Source organism: Phyllobates terribilis, unplaced genomic scaffold, assembly GCF_046119375.1.
Source record: "Phyllobates terribilis strain yellow unplaced genomic scaffold, ASM4611937v1 Scaffold_10__3_contigs__length_209671492, whole genome shotgun sequence".
In the NCBI taxonomy this organism is placed as follows: domain Eukaryota; kingdom Metazoa; phylum Chordata; class Amphibia; order Anura; family Dendrobatidae; genus Phyllobates; species Phyllobates terribilis.
In genome coordinates, this window is record NW_027362770.1 from 17,570,066 (window position 1) to 17,587,953 (window position 17,888).

Sequence of the window (17,888 nt, forward strand, 5' to 3'; positions counted from 1 at the left end):
CGCAAGATGAATCAGCTCCAAAAAACGCTATACTATCAGGAAACGACCTAGGAGAGGGGGGAAGCATTGGAAGAAGAGACAAGAATATAACAATAGGTGGCACAAAATGGAAACAAGTCTCTTGGTGAAAGTAGAGGCCATGGACGATTTAGACAATGAAGTGATAAATCTCACCGATCACAGATTATCGTCCAACCATTTGAATCTTCTGAAAAAAGGACTCAATTTTTGTATACCTGAACAATTTAATCTAACGGATTTCAAGATTGACCTGTATAAAGTCACACGAAAAATGCACTTACATAAATTGTTTGTGAATAAAAATCATAATTCTATACCTCCCCCTGTAGGTGAGATCCCCAGCACTATTGATAATCTAGGCTTCAGTATATTCACTGAAGATCGTGTACAGTAATCAGATATCAATTTATTACTTAGTATTGAGAATCCATATTTCAATAATGATGTGACTAGCGACACTACTCCATCCCCTTCACAGGAGGAGTAAAATCCACTTTTATGCCACCGGTCACACCTGGTAATGTTATTGACTTATTTCAGGAACAAGTGATCTCAGATACTCAATCTTTGATTTACGAAGAACCCCTTGATAATTTAAAATCAGGAGAAAAAGAAGCCCTTAGAGACATAAAAAACTGGAATGATGTGGTTATCCGCAAGGCAGATAAAGGGGGAAATATTGTGCTTTTGAAAAAAATGCAGTATGTGGAGGAAGCATTGCGGCAATTATCAGATCTTAATACATACAAAAAATTAGATAGAGATCCCACCCAGAAGTATAAAGACCAATTAACGACTTTTCTAAGATCTTCAGTAGATAATGGCATCTTATCCAAAAAAGCAGCTGATAAATTGCTACCAGAATTTCCCCACAAACCACAGTGGTATTACTTACCAAAAGTACACAAATGTTTGTCCAATCCCCCAGGCCGCCCAATAATTTCGGGGATAGGCTCAGTCACAGAACCCTTATCTAAATACCTAGACTGGCTATTAAAACCCATGCTAAAAAAGATTCCCTCCTACATAAAAGATACAGGAGATTTTTTGAACATACTGCGGGATATAGAATGGCAGGAGGACTGGTCCCTGACCTCCATAGATGTTGAAAGCCTACACACACGCATCCCACAGGATGCAGGTGTACAGGCAATTGCCAATATCTTGGAGAAAACCAGCAGGGAGGATAGATACATTGAATTTGTAAAAAAGGGGCTAGCATATATCCTCACACACAATGCCTTCCAATTTGGGAAAACATGGTACACACAAACAATGGGGACCGCGATGGGTACCCCCGTTGCATGCACTTTTGCAAATTTGTTTCTAGCGGTGTTCGAGTAAATGTATATATATATAGTAATAAAAATCCTTTTCTGAAATATATAAGAACCTACCATAGATACGTTGATGACGTATTCATGATATGGGCCAGGTCTGAAGTACAATTCAACGAGTTTGCACAATATTTAAACTCAGAAAATACATTAAATATGAGATTTACATCGGTGTTTGGCGGCCGTAATTTAGATTTTTTGGATGTACGAGTTTCCATTCAGAATAAAAGTTTAATAGCAGAACCATTCCGTAAAAAAACGGCAACAAATATGTTATTGCACCATACCAGTTATCACCCTGCTCATGTAAAACGTGGGGTACCGTATAGTCAATATTTGAGACTTCGAATAATTAATAATTCTGATACTAAATTTAAAGAGCAAACTCAAGATCTGTCAAATAGATTGTTAGCTCGAGGCTATCCCACCCAAATAATTACATCAGCCTGTTCAAGAGCTTGCAAAAAAACGCAAGCAGAATTATTGACAAAAAGTTGGACCATAAAAAAGAAGAAAGGTTTATTTTTAACTTTAAATTTAATCCAATTTCCAACATAATAAATAAAGCCATTAGGAACAACTGGCACCTACTAGAAAGTGACAAAGATTTAACAGAAAGAGCTTTAAAAAAAACAATTATTTCGTACCGTCGCAGTCGAAATTTGGGCGACTTGATCGTCCACAATAGATTTATCGAGAGTGGAGAGACTTGGCTAGAAAAAAGCATCCCGAAAGGGAATTTTAAATGTGGACATTGCTCCTTCTGTATTTTTCATAACACTGAAAAAACACTGAGAATAGGTGCTTTAACACATATTGTGAAGGATTTTATTACATGCAGATCCAATTATGTAGTATATCTAATCACATGTCCGTGCCAATTCTTTTATATTGGCAAAACTATTAGACCCCTTTTTGTGCAGTTTAGGGAACATTATAATTCAATCACATCAAGGAAAGGCTCCCCTAAATTAATACAACATATAGTTGATTGTCACAATGCAGACCCTAATGTGTTACGGTTTGCAGGACTGGAACAGGTAAAAAATCCCATAGAAGGAGGTGACCGCAACAGATTACTGTTAAAGCATGAAGCTAAATGGATTTTAAATTCCAAAGCCCAAGGACCACTGGGTCTTAATGAGAAAATAGATCTTTCTGTTTTCTTATAATTTTCTATGTATTCTCTATTTGCTGTTTTTCCATAATCTTCCATGTATTCTTCTCATCAAATACTATTGTTGCTGAACCGCAAAATGTATGGTATTGTTTTTAACGCACTGTTTTAAAATGCACCTTTTTTGTATGTGTGCCTGTTAAAAAGGCAATAATCAGTTGTTCACCACACTTGGGACCCGTTGAAGCGCCGGAAGGCAGCTAAACGGCCGTCGTCCTCAGTCCTACTCCCCCGCACACCCCTCGGGGGTCTCCGTCCCATGCTGCTGGCCAGCATGCATTGTAGGCAGTAGTAAAGGATATTTTTAGACATATCGGTGAGTGCTACCTTTATTCTTTACTTCAATTTAATAAATTATAATGATATCTTGATATTTACAATCTGATGTCTTATTCCCAAGAAATCCACGTTTCCATAACCCCTTTACCAGTTTGCACATTAATGGCCAGGGCAATTTTTAAATTCTGACCACTGTCAATTTATGAGTTAATAACTCTGGAACGCTTCAGCGGATCCCACTGATTCTGAGATTATTTTTTCATGACATGTTGTACTTCATGGTAGTGGTAAAATTTATTGATAGGACCGGTGTTTATTTGTGAAAAAAATCAGAAATTTGGTGAAAATTTTGAAAATTTCACAATTTTCAAACCCTTAACTGAGAGAGATATCTCACATAAAATACTTAGTAAATAACATTTTCCACATGTCTACTTTACATCAGCACAATTTTGGAACCAAAATTTTTTTTGTTAAGGAGTTATAAGGGTTAAAAGTTGACCAGCGATTTTTCATTTTTACAACAAAATTTGCAAAACTATTTTTTTAGGGACTACATCACATTTGAAGTCACTTCGAGAGTTCTATATGACAGAAAATATCAAAAAGTGACACCATTCTAAAAACTGCACCCCTCAAGGTGCTCAAAACCACATTCAAGAAGTTTATTAACCCTTCACGTGCGTCACAGCAATTAATCGAATGTGAAAGGAAAAAATTAATATTTAACTTCTTTTCACTAAAATTTTACTTTAGACCCCAATTTTTTTATTTTCACAGAGGTAACAAGAGAAATTGGACCCCAAAAGTTGTTGTAAATTTTTTTCTCAGTACGCTGATACCCCATATGTGAGGGAAAGCCATTGTTTGGGCACATGGCAGGGCTCGGAAGGGAAGGAGCACCCTTTGACGTTTTCAACGCAAAACTCGCTGGAATTGACAGCGGATGCCATGTCGCATTTGAAGACCCCTGATGTGTCTAAACAGTAGAAACCCCCCACAAGTGACCCAATTTTGGAAACTAGACCCCTTAAGGAACTTCCTTAGATGTGTGGTGAGCACTTTGAAACCCCAAGTGTTTCACAAAAGTTTATAGCGTTTTCACAAAAACAATCTTTTAGTCGCAATCTTTTTTATTTTCACGAGGCTACCAGGAGAAATTGGACCCCAAAATTTGTTGTAGAATTTCTCCCATATCTGGGTACTGTTTGGGTACAAGTCAGGGCTCGGAATGGAAGGTGTGACGTTTTGGAACGCAGACTTTGATGGAATGGTCTGCGGGCGTCAAGTCACATTTGCAGAGTCCCTGATGTGCCTAAACAGTGGAAATGCCCAACAAATGCCCCCCTTTTGGAAACTAGACCCCCAATGAATTTATCTAGATGTGTGATGAGCACTTTGAACCTCCAGGTGCTTCACAGAAAATTATAACGTTGACTTGTGAAAATAAAAAAAAAAAATCAAGTTTTTTCCACAAAAATGTTATTTTAGCCCAAAAAAATTATTTTCACAAGGATAACAGAAGAAAGTGGACCTGAAAATCTGTTGTGCATTTTCTCTTGAGCACACTGATACCCCATTTGTGGGAGAAAACTACTTTTTGGGCGCACGTCAGGGCTCAGAAGGGAAGGAGTTACATTTTGGAACGCAGACTTTGATGGAATGGTCTGTGGGCATCATGTCATGTTTTCAGAGCCCCTGATGTGCCTAAACAGTGAAAATGCCCAAAAGTGCCCCCTTTTTTTAACTGATCTACTGATTCCTTAATGTGAATTTTATAATTTAGTGTCATACATCAGTTGTCAAAGCAGCAGTAGTGATAAACACTTACATTTGCTAAAAATGAATATAGTACATAGCACGGCAAATAAAATATAACTTTTAATATCATTTATTAAAATGGTTTTAGGACAAACAATTACCACTTAAAAACAATCAGGTGTGGAATAGTGCCTTAAACATCTAATATGGGGTGAATCCCTCAAAAATAGACCATATGGCCACCAAAAAAAACATCATGAGATCGGTATTAAACATAAACATCCATCAAGTGTAGTTTAAGTTAGGATGTAGTATGATGAACAACCAATCTCTTTAGTATAATCAATCCATAGGACAAATACATGAATATGTAATAGAAATGAGAAACATATAAGCCCTGCTTTGATAATCATATAATCCAAGTGTCAATATTACGTTGAAGGTTACTCATGAGAAAAATGTAGTTCTAATTCTTCTTCCAAGGAGATATATCTACCAGCCACTCCAATAGTGGATTAGAATATTTAAAAAATATGTATTAAATTGCATCGGTATTAACCCCTTTACCCCCGAGGGTGGTTTGCATGTTAATATCCAGGCCAATTTTTACAATTCTGACCACTGTCACTTTATGAGGTAATTATTCTGGAACGCTTCAATGGATCCCCCTGATTCTGAGACTGTTTTTTCGTGCCATATTGTACTTCATGATTGTGGTAAAATTTCTTCGATATCACTTGCATTTATTTGTGAAAAAAATGGAAATTTGGCGAAAATTTAGAAAATTTTGCAATTTTCAAAATTTGAATTTTTATGCCCTTAAATCAGAGAGATATGTCACACAAAATACTTAATAAATAACATTTCCCACATGTCTACTTTACATCCGCACAATTTTGGAACCAAAATTTTTTTTGTTAGGGAGCTATAAGGGTTAAAAGTTGACCAGCGATTTCTCATTTTTCCAACAAAATTTACAAAACCATTTTTTTAGGGACCACATCACATTTGAAGTCACTTTGAGAGATCTTTGTGACAGAAAATACCCAAAAGTGACACCATTCTAAAAACTGAACCCCTCAAGGTGCTCAAAACCACATTCAAGAACTTTATTAACACTTCACGTACTTCACAGGAATTTTTGGAATGTGGAAGAAAAAAATGAACATTTAACTTTTTTCACAAAAATGTTACTTTAGACCCAATTTTTAGTATTTTCACAGGGGTAATAAGAAAAAATGGACCCCAAAATTTGTTGGGCAATTTCCCCTGGGCACGCTTATACCCCATATGTGGGGAAAAACAACTGTTTGGGCGCACGGCAGGGCTCGGAAGGAAAGGAGCGCCATTTGACATTTTGATTGTAAAATTTGCTAGAATAATTAGCGGACGCCATGTTGCGTTTGGAGAGCTCCTGTGTGCCTAAACATTGGAGCTCCCCCACAAGTGACCCCATTTTGGAAACTAGACCACCCAAGGCACCGATCTAGATGCATAGTGAGCACTTGGAACCCCCAGGTGCTTCATAAATTGATTCGTAAAAATGAAAAAGTGGAAAAAAAAACACTTTTTCATTTTTACGAATCAATTTGTGAAGCACCTGGGGGTGCTCACTATGCATCTAGATAGGTGCCTTGGGTGGTCTAGTTTCCAAAATGGGGTCACTTGTGGGGGAGCTCCAATGTTTAGGCACACAGGGGCTCTCCAAACGCAACAATTTGAGCCGATTTTCCATTCAATTTTTTAGCGGACACCATGTCGCGTTTGGAGAGCCCCTGATGTGCCTAAACAGTGGAGCTCCCCCACAAGTGACCCCATTTTGGAAACTATACCCCTCAAGGATTTTATTAAGGGGTATAGTGATCATATTGAACCCAGAGGTACGACACAGAATTTGATAACATTAGGTCATCATATTGAATAAGTTGTCATTAGTCTTGAGCGCAAGTGCTCGCTACTTGAGTTTGCATCGGGTATTCAGGTATGCACCATGTACTGCGTGTGCTCGAGTGACATGCTCGAGTCCCTGCCCCGCATGTTTCACGGTTATTAGAAACCCAAAAAAAAACATGCGGGGATCGCTCGTGCATGGCAGGCAATCCCCGCAAAGTTTTTTTGGGCCGCGAAGCATATGGGGCGGAGACTCGAGCATGGCACTCAAATACCCACGATACTCAATGCATACCAGAGCACCCGATGCAAACTCAAGTAGCGAGCACTTGCGCTCAACACTAGTCGCCATATCGTCATCTTTTTTTCTTATTTTTGAAAAAAATCCCAACCCCATCACAACCCTAACCCCAAATCCAGCCCTAACCCTAGCCCAACCCTAACCCTAGCACAAACCTAACCTGAGAGTTTATTTTTTACGCCGTTCCTCGTGCAGTATAAGTGATTAGACTACCTTATTCTTCGGGTCGGTGCGACTACAGCGATACCAGAATCATATGGGGTTTTTATGATTGACAGCTGTCACACACTAAAAGACGCATTTTTTGTAAAATCTAGTTTTTGCATCGCTATATTTTGAGAGCTATAATTTTTCCAGATTTTGGCAGACAGTCATGTGACGGCATGTTTTTTGCGGGATGAGTTGACGTTTTTATTGGTGCCATTTTCAGGCATGTGACATTTTTTGATCGCTTTCTATTCCGATTTTTGGGAGGCAGAATAAACAAAAACCAACAATTCAGGAATTGTTTTTTTTGTTTTTTTTTATGCCGTTCCGCGTGTGGTAAAATTGATAAGGCAGCTTTATTCTTTGGGTCAGTACGTTTACAGCGGTACCACATTTATATCGTATTTCTATGTTTTGCACTTTTACATAATAAAAGCAATTTTATAGAAAAAAATATTTTTTAGCATCGCTTTATTCTGAGAGCTATAACTTTTTTATTTTTCGGCTGATGGAGCTGTATGGCGGCTTGTTTTTTGCGGGACGAGATGACGTTTTCAGTGGTGCCATTTTTATTTATATTCGTCTTTTTGATCGCGTGTTATTCTATTTTTTGTTTGGCGGTATGGTGATAAAGCATTGTTTTTTGCTTCGTTTTTTTTTTTTTTTTTTACCGTGTTCACTGAAGGGGTTAACTAGTGGGACAGTTTTATAGGTCAGGTCGTTCCGGATGCGGCGGTACCAAATATGTGTACTTTTAGTGTTTTTTTTTATAATAATATTTATTGATGGGTACATTATATTTTTATTTTTGGTGGATTATTTTTTTTATTTTTTTTTTAAATATTTTTACAATTTTTTTTTTCACTTTATGACACTTTTAACACTTTTTTACTTTGTCCCACTATGGGACTTTCACTTTTTTTTCTCTGATCGCCTGCATGGCACAGGAATGCAGCACCATCCCTGTGCCATGCAGGCTGTCAGCGCTGGACAGGGAGAAGATAGTTTGGAGATGCACTGCGCATGTCCAAAAAATCTTCCTGCTGTCTGGTGACCCGGATGTTGTCATGACGACATCGGGTCGTCATGGCAACATCCTGGAAGCCACGGCAGACAGCGCTGGAGGCCGGAAGAGGAGGTGAGCATCAGCGATCACCTCCCCTTGCCATCGCAATGCTGCGATCGACTGCGATCGACTTCGATCGCAGCATTGCGGGGGTTAATGTGCCGGGAGCGGTGCGGGACCGCTCCCTGCACATAGCACCGGGTGTCAGCTGTGACAATCAGCTGACACCCGGCGGCGATCGCGCCCGCACAGCCTGTGTGCGGGCGAAACCGCCAGGGCGTAAAAATACGTATCTGGTCCTTAAGTACCAGGGCACAGATACGTACTAATACGCCCTATGTCGTAAAGGGGTTAAAGAGCAAAACAAAAACATACATTTACCACTAAATGGTAGATTAGAATATTCAAATAATAAATAAATGGAACATTTTCACCAAAAGATGGATTTCCATGTAGCTACCAGGGGGATTCACGAGGTATAATTGCGGCAACCACAGCGGGACAGTTGTCAAGTGCTGTCCCTCGAAGTCCCTGAGGGTCTGCAATAACCTGTTCCCCGTTACTCACGTCCTTACAAGGATGGTCCACAGCTAAAGCTACAATACTTGGCCCTGCACTTTCCCTTTAACGGTTAGCAGTAGTCCCGACGCGTTTCCTCCTCTGGATTCATCAGGGCACCTGGGTGCATTTTGCCCATGGGTTCTAGACTATAGTGCTGAAGCTAGGAGCCACTTCACTAGCTCTGCATTGAGTTAAGTGGTAATGGGGATATATGTTAAATATATATATGTTAAATTTAATTGAGGCAGGATACAGGTGGTAAACCCTAAGTATCTCTCCAATCATGTAGCCCCACACTAATTAGCGCAAACCATATGCCTCTATGGAAAGTCATGCCTATATTACGTGTACCAATATACCATGTAATACATGGTTCGTGCCTTCCGCTGGCGTGCGTGTCATTCCAAGCAGCGGTGAGACCGCTGGAACGCACGAGTCATTATTTCCGGTCGCTATCCTGAGTCATATCCGGTCCTGCGCAGTCAGGGGGGAAACAATGCAGTCGGGTTGGAACGCAAACAAGCCCATTGGAATGCATGGATCGTCACTTCTGGTAGCGTGCCCTAACCATCTCCAACCATGTGCGATCAGTACATTCACGGAGAGCAAAGTATGTAATGCAATTCTCCATCCATGAGCGCACAAAAGGAGGGGAATATGGGTTCATGCCTGCAGTCTGTATCAGTAAAATCGACAGACGTATTATAAAATGCATAGATAGGAACATGATTAATTAAAGTGACAGTACCCGATTAGAATCGCAATAGGTTATTTTCAAGTATGTAAAGCAACATTTGCAGACAAACAAGTTATGGTTACACTTATTATGCAGAAACCAATAGAAGAAAAATACTCCAATAAACATGCAAATGAGGAATTCATTAATCATTAAGTGTTAAGATAAAACAATAGGATTACCCCTGGCAGTGTGGGATCTTAGTGTTCGTCAGGTTGTCCCACGTCAGTTGTGTAGTATTCGTCAGGTTGTCAAACGTTAGTTGTGTAGTGTTCGTCAGGTTATTATATGTCAGTTGTGTAGTGTTTGTCAGATTGTCATACATCAGTTGTGTAAGTCAGAAATGAATTTAGTAGTGCATGGAAGTATGGTACCTTCTGAAGCATTCTTTCATGCACAGGCCAGGTTTGTTGGGGCAGGTGTTGCATTGATAATTGGTGTCCTTGCCTATCCCCCTTTGGCAACACACTTGGCACCTCTTTTGTGACTTACCTTTTATTCCTGTTTGAGGGACCTCCCCTGAAAAATTGTGGCCTGGTACAATTCGAGGTCCTTCAGTTCCAGAAGTATTGGGGCCCGCTCCGTCACCACTGCCAATATCAGGGCCTTGATCACTACCTCCTGGAACTGAAGGTATGACATAGAAGTTTGACCCGCACATCATGATAGAAGGAAAGCGTTGTGCATTTCCATCTGTACGATCAGCTTCTTGTACCACACCTTGGCCTTTCTCAAGGCACTGTACAGTTAGAGGACTTTGATCAGAGAGATCAACTCCCCCCATGTACTTGTTGTACCCCACTACACAGTCTGGTTTGACGACCTGTGTAAAGGAACCTCGTACAGTGTTGGGGGTGCTGCCACCACCATGTATGGTGGTCAAGAGAAGGACATCCCTCTTGTCCTTGTACTTGACCACCAGCAGGTGTTGCTGCATTGGGCTGTGACCCTTTCTGAGCATCTGCCCAATTAGCGTCTTTGGGAGGTCTCTCTGCAGAGAGGGACATGAACAGTGGGATGCTGGTATAAAAGTTATCCACGTAGAGGTGATAACCTTGATCCAGCAGTGGGTGCACCAAATCCGACACAATTTTCCCACTCACTTCCAATACAGGGGGACATTCAGGGGGTTACATCCGGGAGTCCTTCCCTTCATAAACTCTAAACTTGAGAGTTTACCCTGAGGTACTCTCACAAAGTTTATACAGCTTAATTCCATACCTGGCCCTCTTACTGGGCAGGTACTGTCAGAATTTAAGCCTCCCCTTAAAATGAATAAGGGACTCATCCACGCAGATGTCCCTTTGGGGCATCAATGTAAAAGTAGTGGACAACACCCTTTAATTGTTTTTGAAACCTAGTGTTGCATATTATACATATTGTTAGTAATTCAAATATCTTGTGAACATCTACATCTGTCTGTTCATTTGACAACAGTATTGAGAGCCATAAATTTTGCTATTGCAGATCTAAAACATTTACCCGAAGGAAAGTTGGGAATCCTTGACCATAGTATCCAACTGCAAAGTAATCAGGCTTTGGCCGAAGAATTTTCATTATGTTTTCATAAAAGTTTGCTTGCTGTGTCTAAAATAAAAAAAACAAACAAAAACAAAATTTTAAAAATAATTGCAGTAGTTTGGAATATTTGTTTGTGAGAAAGCAGTTGGCTTTGTTAATCAGATCACATGCACCTATACAAGTCTAGGGGTGGAGTGAAAAATCGATGTACGCACAAAGAGACAATGGAGAAGATGGCAAAATTAAGTTTTCCATTTTCTCGGCATCTGTGCTTCGATTCTTTCATCTCAGTAAGATGAAACCGGGCTCAAAGTCTGACAGTTTGAGCCCAGTGTCATTAGCATAATTGGCCCAATTCCCTCCCTTTGAGAGAATATACAGAAGTGTGAGGGAGCCCTGATTGTTTACTTATTTGGAAAACCACCCAAGTGAGAGAAGCAAGAGAAATAAGAAAAGAGAAGTGCCACAAAAGGTCCCTTAATTCTGCCCTGGGCAATCTTTTTAGTCAGTTTTCCAATTAGAAATTCTGTATGGTCTCTGGACAAGTTAAAGTGACCTTGTCATTTTCCAAAAAGCTAATAATTAGAGATGAGCGAACCTTTAAATGTTCAGTTCGTTTCAGCTAAGAGAACCTCCCAATGTTCACCGAATAACTCATCGAATGGTTCGACGAACATACCGAACCACATTGGATTCAATGGGAGGCAAAATCAAACGCGTACACAACACCTTTAAACGGGCCCAAAAGCTGCCAAAACAGCCACCAGGGGCAGACACCAGGAAAAGTAGCATCAATTGACCCAGAGTACACATTTTATATTGGTACAGCAGCAGTAAGCCATGGGCCATGCATGAGGTATCAGGGTCTGGGCCAGCATTTACAGCTTTGAATTGAACTTCAAATTAAGCCAAGGTGGGTGAGGGATCAGTGTAGGCCTGCTGTGCTGGGAACCCTGATACCACTTACAACAGCTTAAGCTGCTCTTCTGCTCAGCCACACTCAGATGGCAGAAAAATCAGCTTCATAGTGAAGTATTGGTACAAAAATTTAAGGATTTAACACAGGTAGTTGACTGAAAGTAAGTGGAGGCCTGGCGGTCTAGGAGGCCTACTGCTACAGGCAACACACATGCAGGAGACTCAACCAGGAGTCTCCACATTTCCAAAAATTAAGGGCAGACACCACCAAAGTGGCATAAATTTCAGTAGAGTAGAACTAGTATAATGGGCCACTGACAACCCTTCCACTACAGCCAACCAATCAGATGGAGACCCTATCAGGAGTCTCCATATCTCCAAAAATTAGGGGCAGACACTAGAGAAGTGGCATCAATATCAGTAGATTAGAAATAGTATAATAGGGACCGACATATGAACAGAGATTCGTCTTGCAGTGTATGAGTTCATTGTTTAGCATGAGTATATGTTTAGCACTTTTTCAGGCGGGTTACAAAGCAGATCTGCCTGAAAAAGAAGTGTGCACATAACCTTAGTCTGACTGATCAGTAGGGGGCGTACTACTTAAAGTGCCCAAGGCTGCATGAATGACATGTGATTTGTTCTACAGTTAATACAGTTATTGTTATGGTGTGGAGGTCTAAACACTCTGTTAAATCAAAAGTTCTTACCAAACACTGGCTAAGTAGCTCATAATCAAACACCTCCATCTCATATTGGTCTGCCAATTGCTTGCACAGGGATATTGCTTCCTCCCACATCTGCAACATAATTACATAATAACATGTAAAATTGTGCTTCTGTGAAATATCAGTGACTTGTCTTTGGGTGGCTCATTCATAGTAATGAAATTAAATAATGAAGCCCAAAGTTAAATACTAACCATCATTTTAATTTTTATTTCTTAAATCAATAATACAAGTGAAAATAAGCAAATTTGTAATATATCTTATTAGAGAAATCTGCATTTTTCGCCGTCAAGAGTAATCATTTTCAAAATTCTGGATTACTGGAAGTCCAGTGCCTAGGGAGGCGGGTTGCAGGGGTGGTGTCTGGGTCGAGATTTAAAAAAAAAAAAATAACTCTCCCTCCCCCTCCAGACTCATTAAGAAAAACAATGTCTTTCTTGACAAGGGAGGGGGCCTGCCACATTTATTTGTATTCACGTCTTTAAGACACAAATACAAATGATCTTTCATATGCACCGGCACTTCCAGGGTCAGTGAAGCTGATGACGTCATGATAGCACAATGATGGGACCTCATCACGCTGCCGACATCAATGCAGAGTGCCGCAGAGGAGTACAAGTCGGATCCTGGAGCAGGTAAGGGCTAGCAGAGCCAAAGATGCAGCCTTGGAGGGGCACTTCAGTGTGGAGAACATGAGGGGGGAAAGCACAGTGTGGTGAACATAAGGAGGGTAAGCACGGTATGGTGAACATAAGGAGGGTAAGCACGGTATGGTGAACATGAGGAGGGTAAGCACGGTATGGTGAACATGAGGAAGCACGGTATGGTGAACATGAGGAGGGTAAGCACAGTGTGGAGAACATAAGGAGGGTAAGCACGGTATGGTGAACATAAGGAGGGTAAGCACGGTATGGTGAACATGAGGAGGGTAAGCACGGTATGGTGAACATAAGGAGGGTAAGCACGGTATGGTGAACATAAGGAGGGTAAGCACGGTATGGTGAACATGAGGAAGCACGGTATGGTGAACATGAGGAGGGTAAGCACAGTGTGGAGAACATGAGGGGGGAAAGCACAGTGTGGTGAACATAAGGAGGGTAAGCACGGTATGGTGAACATAAGGAGGGTAAGCACGGTATGGTGAACATAAGGAGGGTAAGCACGGTATGGTGAACATGAGGAGGGTAAGCACGGTATGGTGAACATGAGGAAGCACGGTATGCAGAACATAAGGGGAGGAGCACAGTATTGAGACCCTTAGGTTTTCGTTTATGAAGGGGTGCTGTGACTCATATTTCACTAGACAGTGTGGTGGGAATATTTTATAGGATAGAATAGTGTAGAGACCGTGTACCATGAGTGAGAAAGTGTGCAGTCATTTTTTGTGCAGGGAGCACAGTGAGGGACAATTATTTATTTAGGGGCACAACATAAGGCTTATTTAGGGCACATCATGGGTGGTTATTTTTATTGAGGAACATTATAATAACACTTAATTTTAAGACCACTGTTTTGGGATGTGCTGGAGAAGATGGAAGCCTGCAGAGACAAGCTGTGGCTGTGAAAAGTCATCATTGAGTCAGGTACTTAGATCAAAGGTGCATTTACATTGGTCATTTGCAGCCTTTAAGAGAAGTGGCATCAATTTCAGTAGATTAGAAATAGTATAATGAGGACCGACATATGAACAGAGATTCGTCTTGCAGTGTATGAGTTCATTGTTTTTAGCACATATTTAGCACTTTTTCAGGAGAGTTACAAAGCGGATCTGCCTGAAAAAGAAGCAGTGTGTACATACCCTTAGTCTGACTGATCCCAGGGGGCGTACCACTTAAAGTTCCTAGGGCAGCATGAATGCCAAATACGGCCCTGAGGGTGTCCCAATACTTTTGTCCATATAGTGTATTTTGATGCAAAACTGTGAAGCACAGCGCAAGCCATTGAATATGCCAATTAGGTATCAAGTTACAGTTTTCTGCATCATGTTAAGTGTGTCAAGCTATAAAACGCTACTAAAAAGCAAAAAGACTGCATGTCTAAGTTTCAAACAACTATTTGACCAATCTTGTGGCAATTTTCCAAAAGTCAACAGAAATATCCTGTGCAACTCCCTAAAGGCAATGGATTTTCATATCACTGTAAGCAATATGGTAAATTAACAATAAAATGTCTTATTTCCCATAAGAACTGGATGATTTGAGATCTTATAAAAATTAAAAGGTAACTAACTATACTATGAGGAAACATTTCTGAATTAGTTGTGATGTGTGTAGGCATGAGGAATGGATTAACACAATTTCTGGCTATTATATGACTGGTGTCCTGCATTTCAAAAATGTATCTTTCGGCATGTTCTGTCTCATAATTTACAATTGCTGGTAGGGAGAATCTAGCTGTTATGATGTCTCACATACAAAACACAGCATACACAGATGCAAATTGCCTCTTCAGAGAAAAAGAGGACTTGTGCTCTATAGCGCCAACTATTGGAAGCAGCAATCCTACATTGCTGCTTCCAATAGGTGGCGCTATAGAGTACAAGTCCTCTTTTTCTCGGTAGAGGCAATTTGCATATTAAATTTCCCAGAGGAGCATTGCATGTCGAATAAGACTCCTTACCTTGACGTGCCAGAGCCGGTGTGTCACTCTCCATATGGAGAAACGTTACCCCTTAGACCTCAGCATACAAAGAGGGATTTTTGTTCTTCATTCCTTAGTTAGCAAACGCACCGAATCAGCAGCATGGAGCAGAATATACAGTAGTACTGGATTGTGTAGATGTGAATACAGTTCTGGGTGTGATAAAATACTTATTAAAAAGCTTAGCACAATCTTTCTGTCCCTCCCTGTGCTTCTCACTCCTCCTATACCCTGTCACGTTCTCAGGTGACGCAAGTGGTTCGTGGAACTACTGTGCCACAGACCAAATTTACCCTGGAGGGGCATGACTAAGCAGCTACCTTGGCATTCACGGGAGGTTGTGCGGCAGGTAACTGCCAGGTGTCACTCCAGGGCGAGGTCCGGCAGTAGATGCTGACCCCAAAGGGCAGAGCCATTGCTTAAGATTCTCAACAGGGCAGAATGGACACTTGGGACAAGTTCAGACTGTGCAGACAGGATGGCCGCTGGGACAGGTTCACACTGTGAAGACAGGATTACCTTTGAGACAGGTTAACTCTGTACAGACAGGACGGCCACTGGGACAGGTTCACACTGTGCAAACAGGATGGCCACTGGGACAGGTTCAGACACATACAGTAGGTCACAGGATAGAAAACAGGTACCGCCGATGTGGCCACAGGGTACAGATACCGCAGATGCAGTTTCAGGTTCAGGGTTCTGGCATGGGTACTCAGCACCCAGGGTGGCAGACAGTTACCACAGATGCGGTTTCAGGATATGGACTCTTCCGAAGCGGTCACAAGAACAAGGACGACTATACTAGAATAAAAGGACAGGATTTGGGATATGGGAAACTAAAACAGAGTACAGACGGGGGAGCTGACAACATAAAGTTGCATATACCAAACCACTGAAACGGAACTATAGGGAGGGGTTGCTCAGGCACCTCCCAATTGGGGAGGTTGCCTTTTATACGAGTTATCACATAGGCTGTGTTCATAAAAATATACAAGATATCTCCCAGCTATTGGCTGGGAGACACCTTACAGGTGAGGACTTTAACTAAATGCCTCCCAGCTGATAGGTGGGAATATTTAGCAAATGTTTAAGAGCAGGGGAGCGCACGCGCACTAGTTGCGCTGAAGGAACAGAGTGCAGCGTGCATACCCAAAAGCAGGAGGCAGGGGTGCACCAAGGGCCGGGGCAGTGAGTAAATTGGCATCCCTGCATGAAGGGAGCAGAGGACACCATGCAGGGACGCTGGCAATGGCGCTGCACCCCCTCTGCATATAGTCTGTATAACCTGACACATCATGGTGCTATCAGTCTGTCTGGCGCAAAGCTGTTTTTCCAGAGTGAATTGTGAATTCAGGAGGGATGAGGGAGCAGAATAATTGGTTCACAAGTAAAGAAAAAAACAGATTTATCTGATAAGATATATAACAAAATCTCTTACAGTAGCTTGTACTATTGAATTATGTACTTCCCATTTAAATATACAAATATACATATATTTTGTATCCCACCTTTCCTTTGTCAAAGTATCCAATGATAATTCCATATAAGGTTTCCTTTAGTTGCCGGTGAGTTTGTGAACTTTGGAATTCTGTCTGCATGACCTGGGGTGAACACTGCTCATCTGTCCACTTAAAAAAAAAAAAAAAAGATTAAAAAGACTTTTTGCATTAGTAATGCTAAATTTTGAAACAGAAATACACTTTTTATTGTAAAAGCAAATACAATATGTATAAAACAAGAAAAGCCTGATTTAGAAATGAATACACCAGGTTCAGGCATATTAAAGAAGCACTCCTATCAAAGTTTTTATCCTCTTAATATATTGCAATCATATAGCACTGTGTACTTACAATTGCTCAGTTTGTTTTTCTACCCAGTAGATTCTTTTGCTTTCTCTGTAGAAACAGGAAATCTCTTGTCCCTGCATTTATCATTACTTTCTTCAACTCCTGACCCAGCTGCTCCCTCCTTCCCCTGTAATGGACTTTTGCAGTGACTTATACAGGGAAAATAGACCTGCTGTTTCTACATAGAGCTTAGGATTAGTGTTGAGCGAGCGTGCGCATCACTACTTGTGACTCGCCAGAGCATCACTGTAATCGGGATCCTCGTTACTTGGCAAGTATTTTTTGAAAGATCAGGCGGAAGGTTGAGTCCCCACCCTGCATGTTTTAGACAGCCAACATGCTGGGACTGTTGGCCAGTCACTGTAATGCTGTAGCCATTTTGATAGTGGCATTACTGTGATTGGCTGGCCACAAAGCATCATCGGGTCTATATAAGGCCCGGGACCCTATGCTCATAACAGTCTACCCCGGTTACAGGCACAGTAGGGAGAGCTGTAGCTGAGCAAGGGAGAGAATCTTACCTGCATTTAGGCAGGGATTCCACACCACTTTTATTTCTGTAATTTGTAACAACAGCCCTTATTAGGACTCATTCTAATGAATATTAATACTGCTGTTAGCAGTAGTTAGGGAGAGATTGTGGAGGGATAGTGTAGGACAGGATAGGGTTAATTCCACATCCTTTCTGCTGCTGGAACTCATATCTAATAGCTCTTCTGTGCGCTATTAATAATTTTTCTGGTCAACTGTTCTCCAGAGCACTAACTCAAGGGTAGTTGCCAGGCCAAGGGTTAGGCGTCCGAGTCTGGTTGTTTTTTAAAGACTGTCCAGTTAACCCAAAAAAGGCCATTTGCAACATCTGCCAGGCCAGCATCAGCAGGGGCAGCAAAACTACCAG

General features: G+C 41.1%; 1 protein-coding gene across 5 annotated transcripts in view; it reads right to left on the reverse strand.

The window, feature by feature from the left end:
- DOCK2 (dedicator of cytokinesis 2) overlaps positions 1-17,888 on the reverse strand; it is a 1,661,574-nt gene that overhangs the window by 410,515 nt on the left and 1,233,171 nt on the right. For all 5 annotated transcript variants that reach the window (XM_073649510.1, XM_073649507.1, XM_073649509.1 and 2 more), the window contains 3 exons: positions 16,652-16,771; positions 12,486-12,575; positions 10,819-10,923 (listed from right to left, as the gene is read on the reverse strand). In XM_073649510.1, coding sequence (XP_073505611.1) covers positions 10,819-10,923; positions 12,486-12,575; positions 16,652-16,771 — 315 coding nt within the window. The remainder of the gene's footprint in view (positions 1-10,818; positions 10,924-12,485; positions 12,576-16,651; positions 16,772-17,888) is intronic.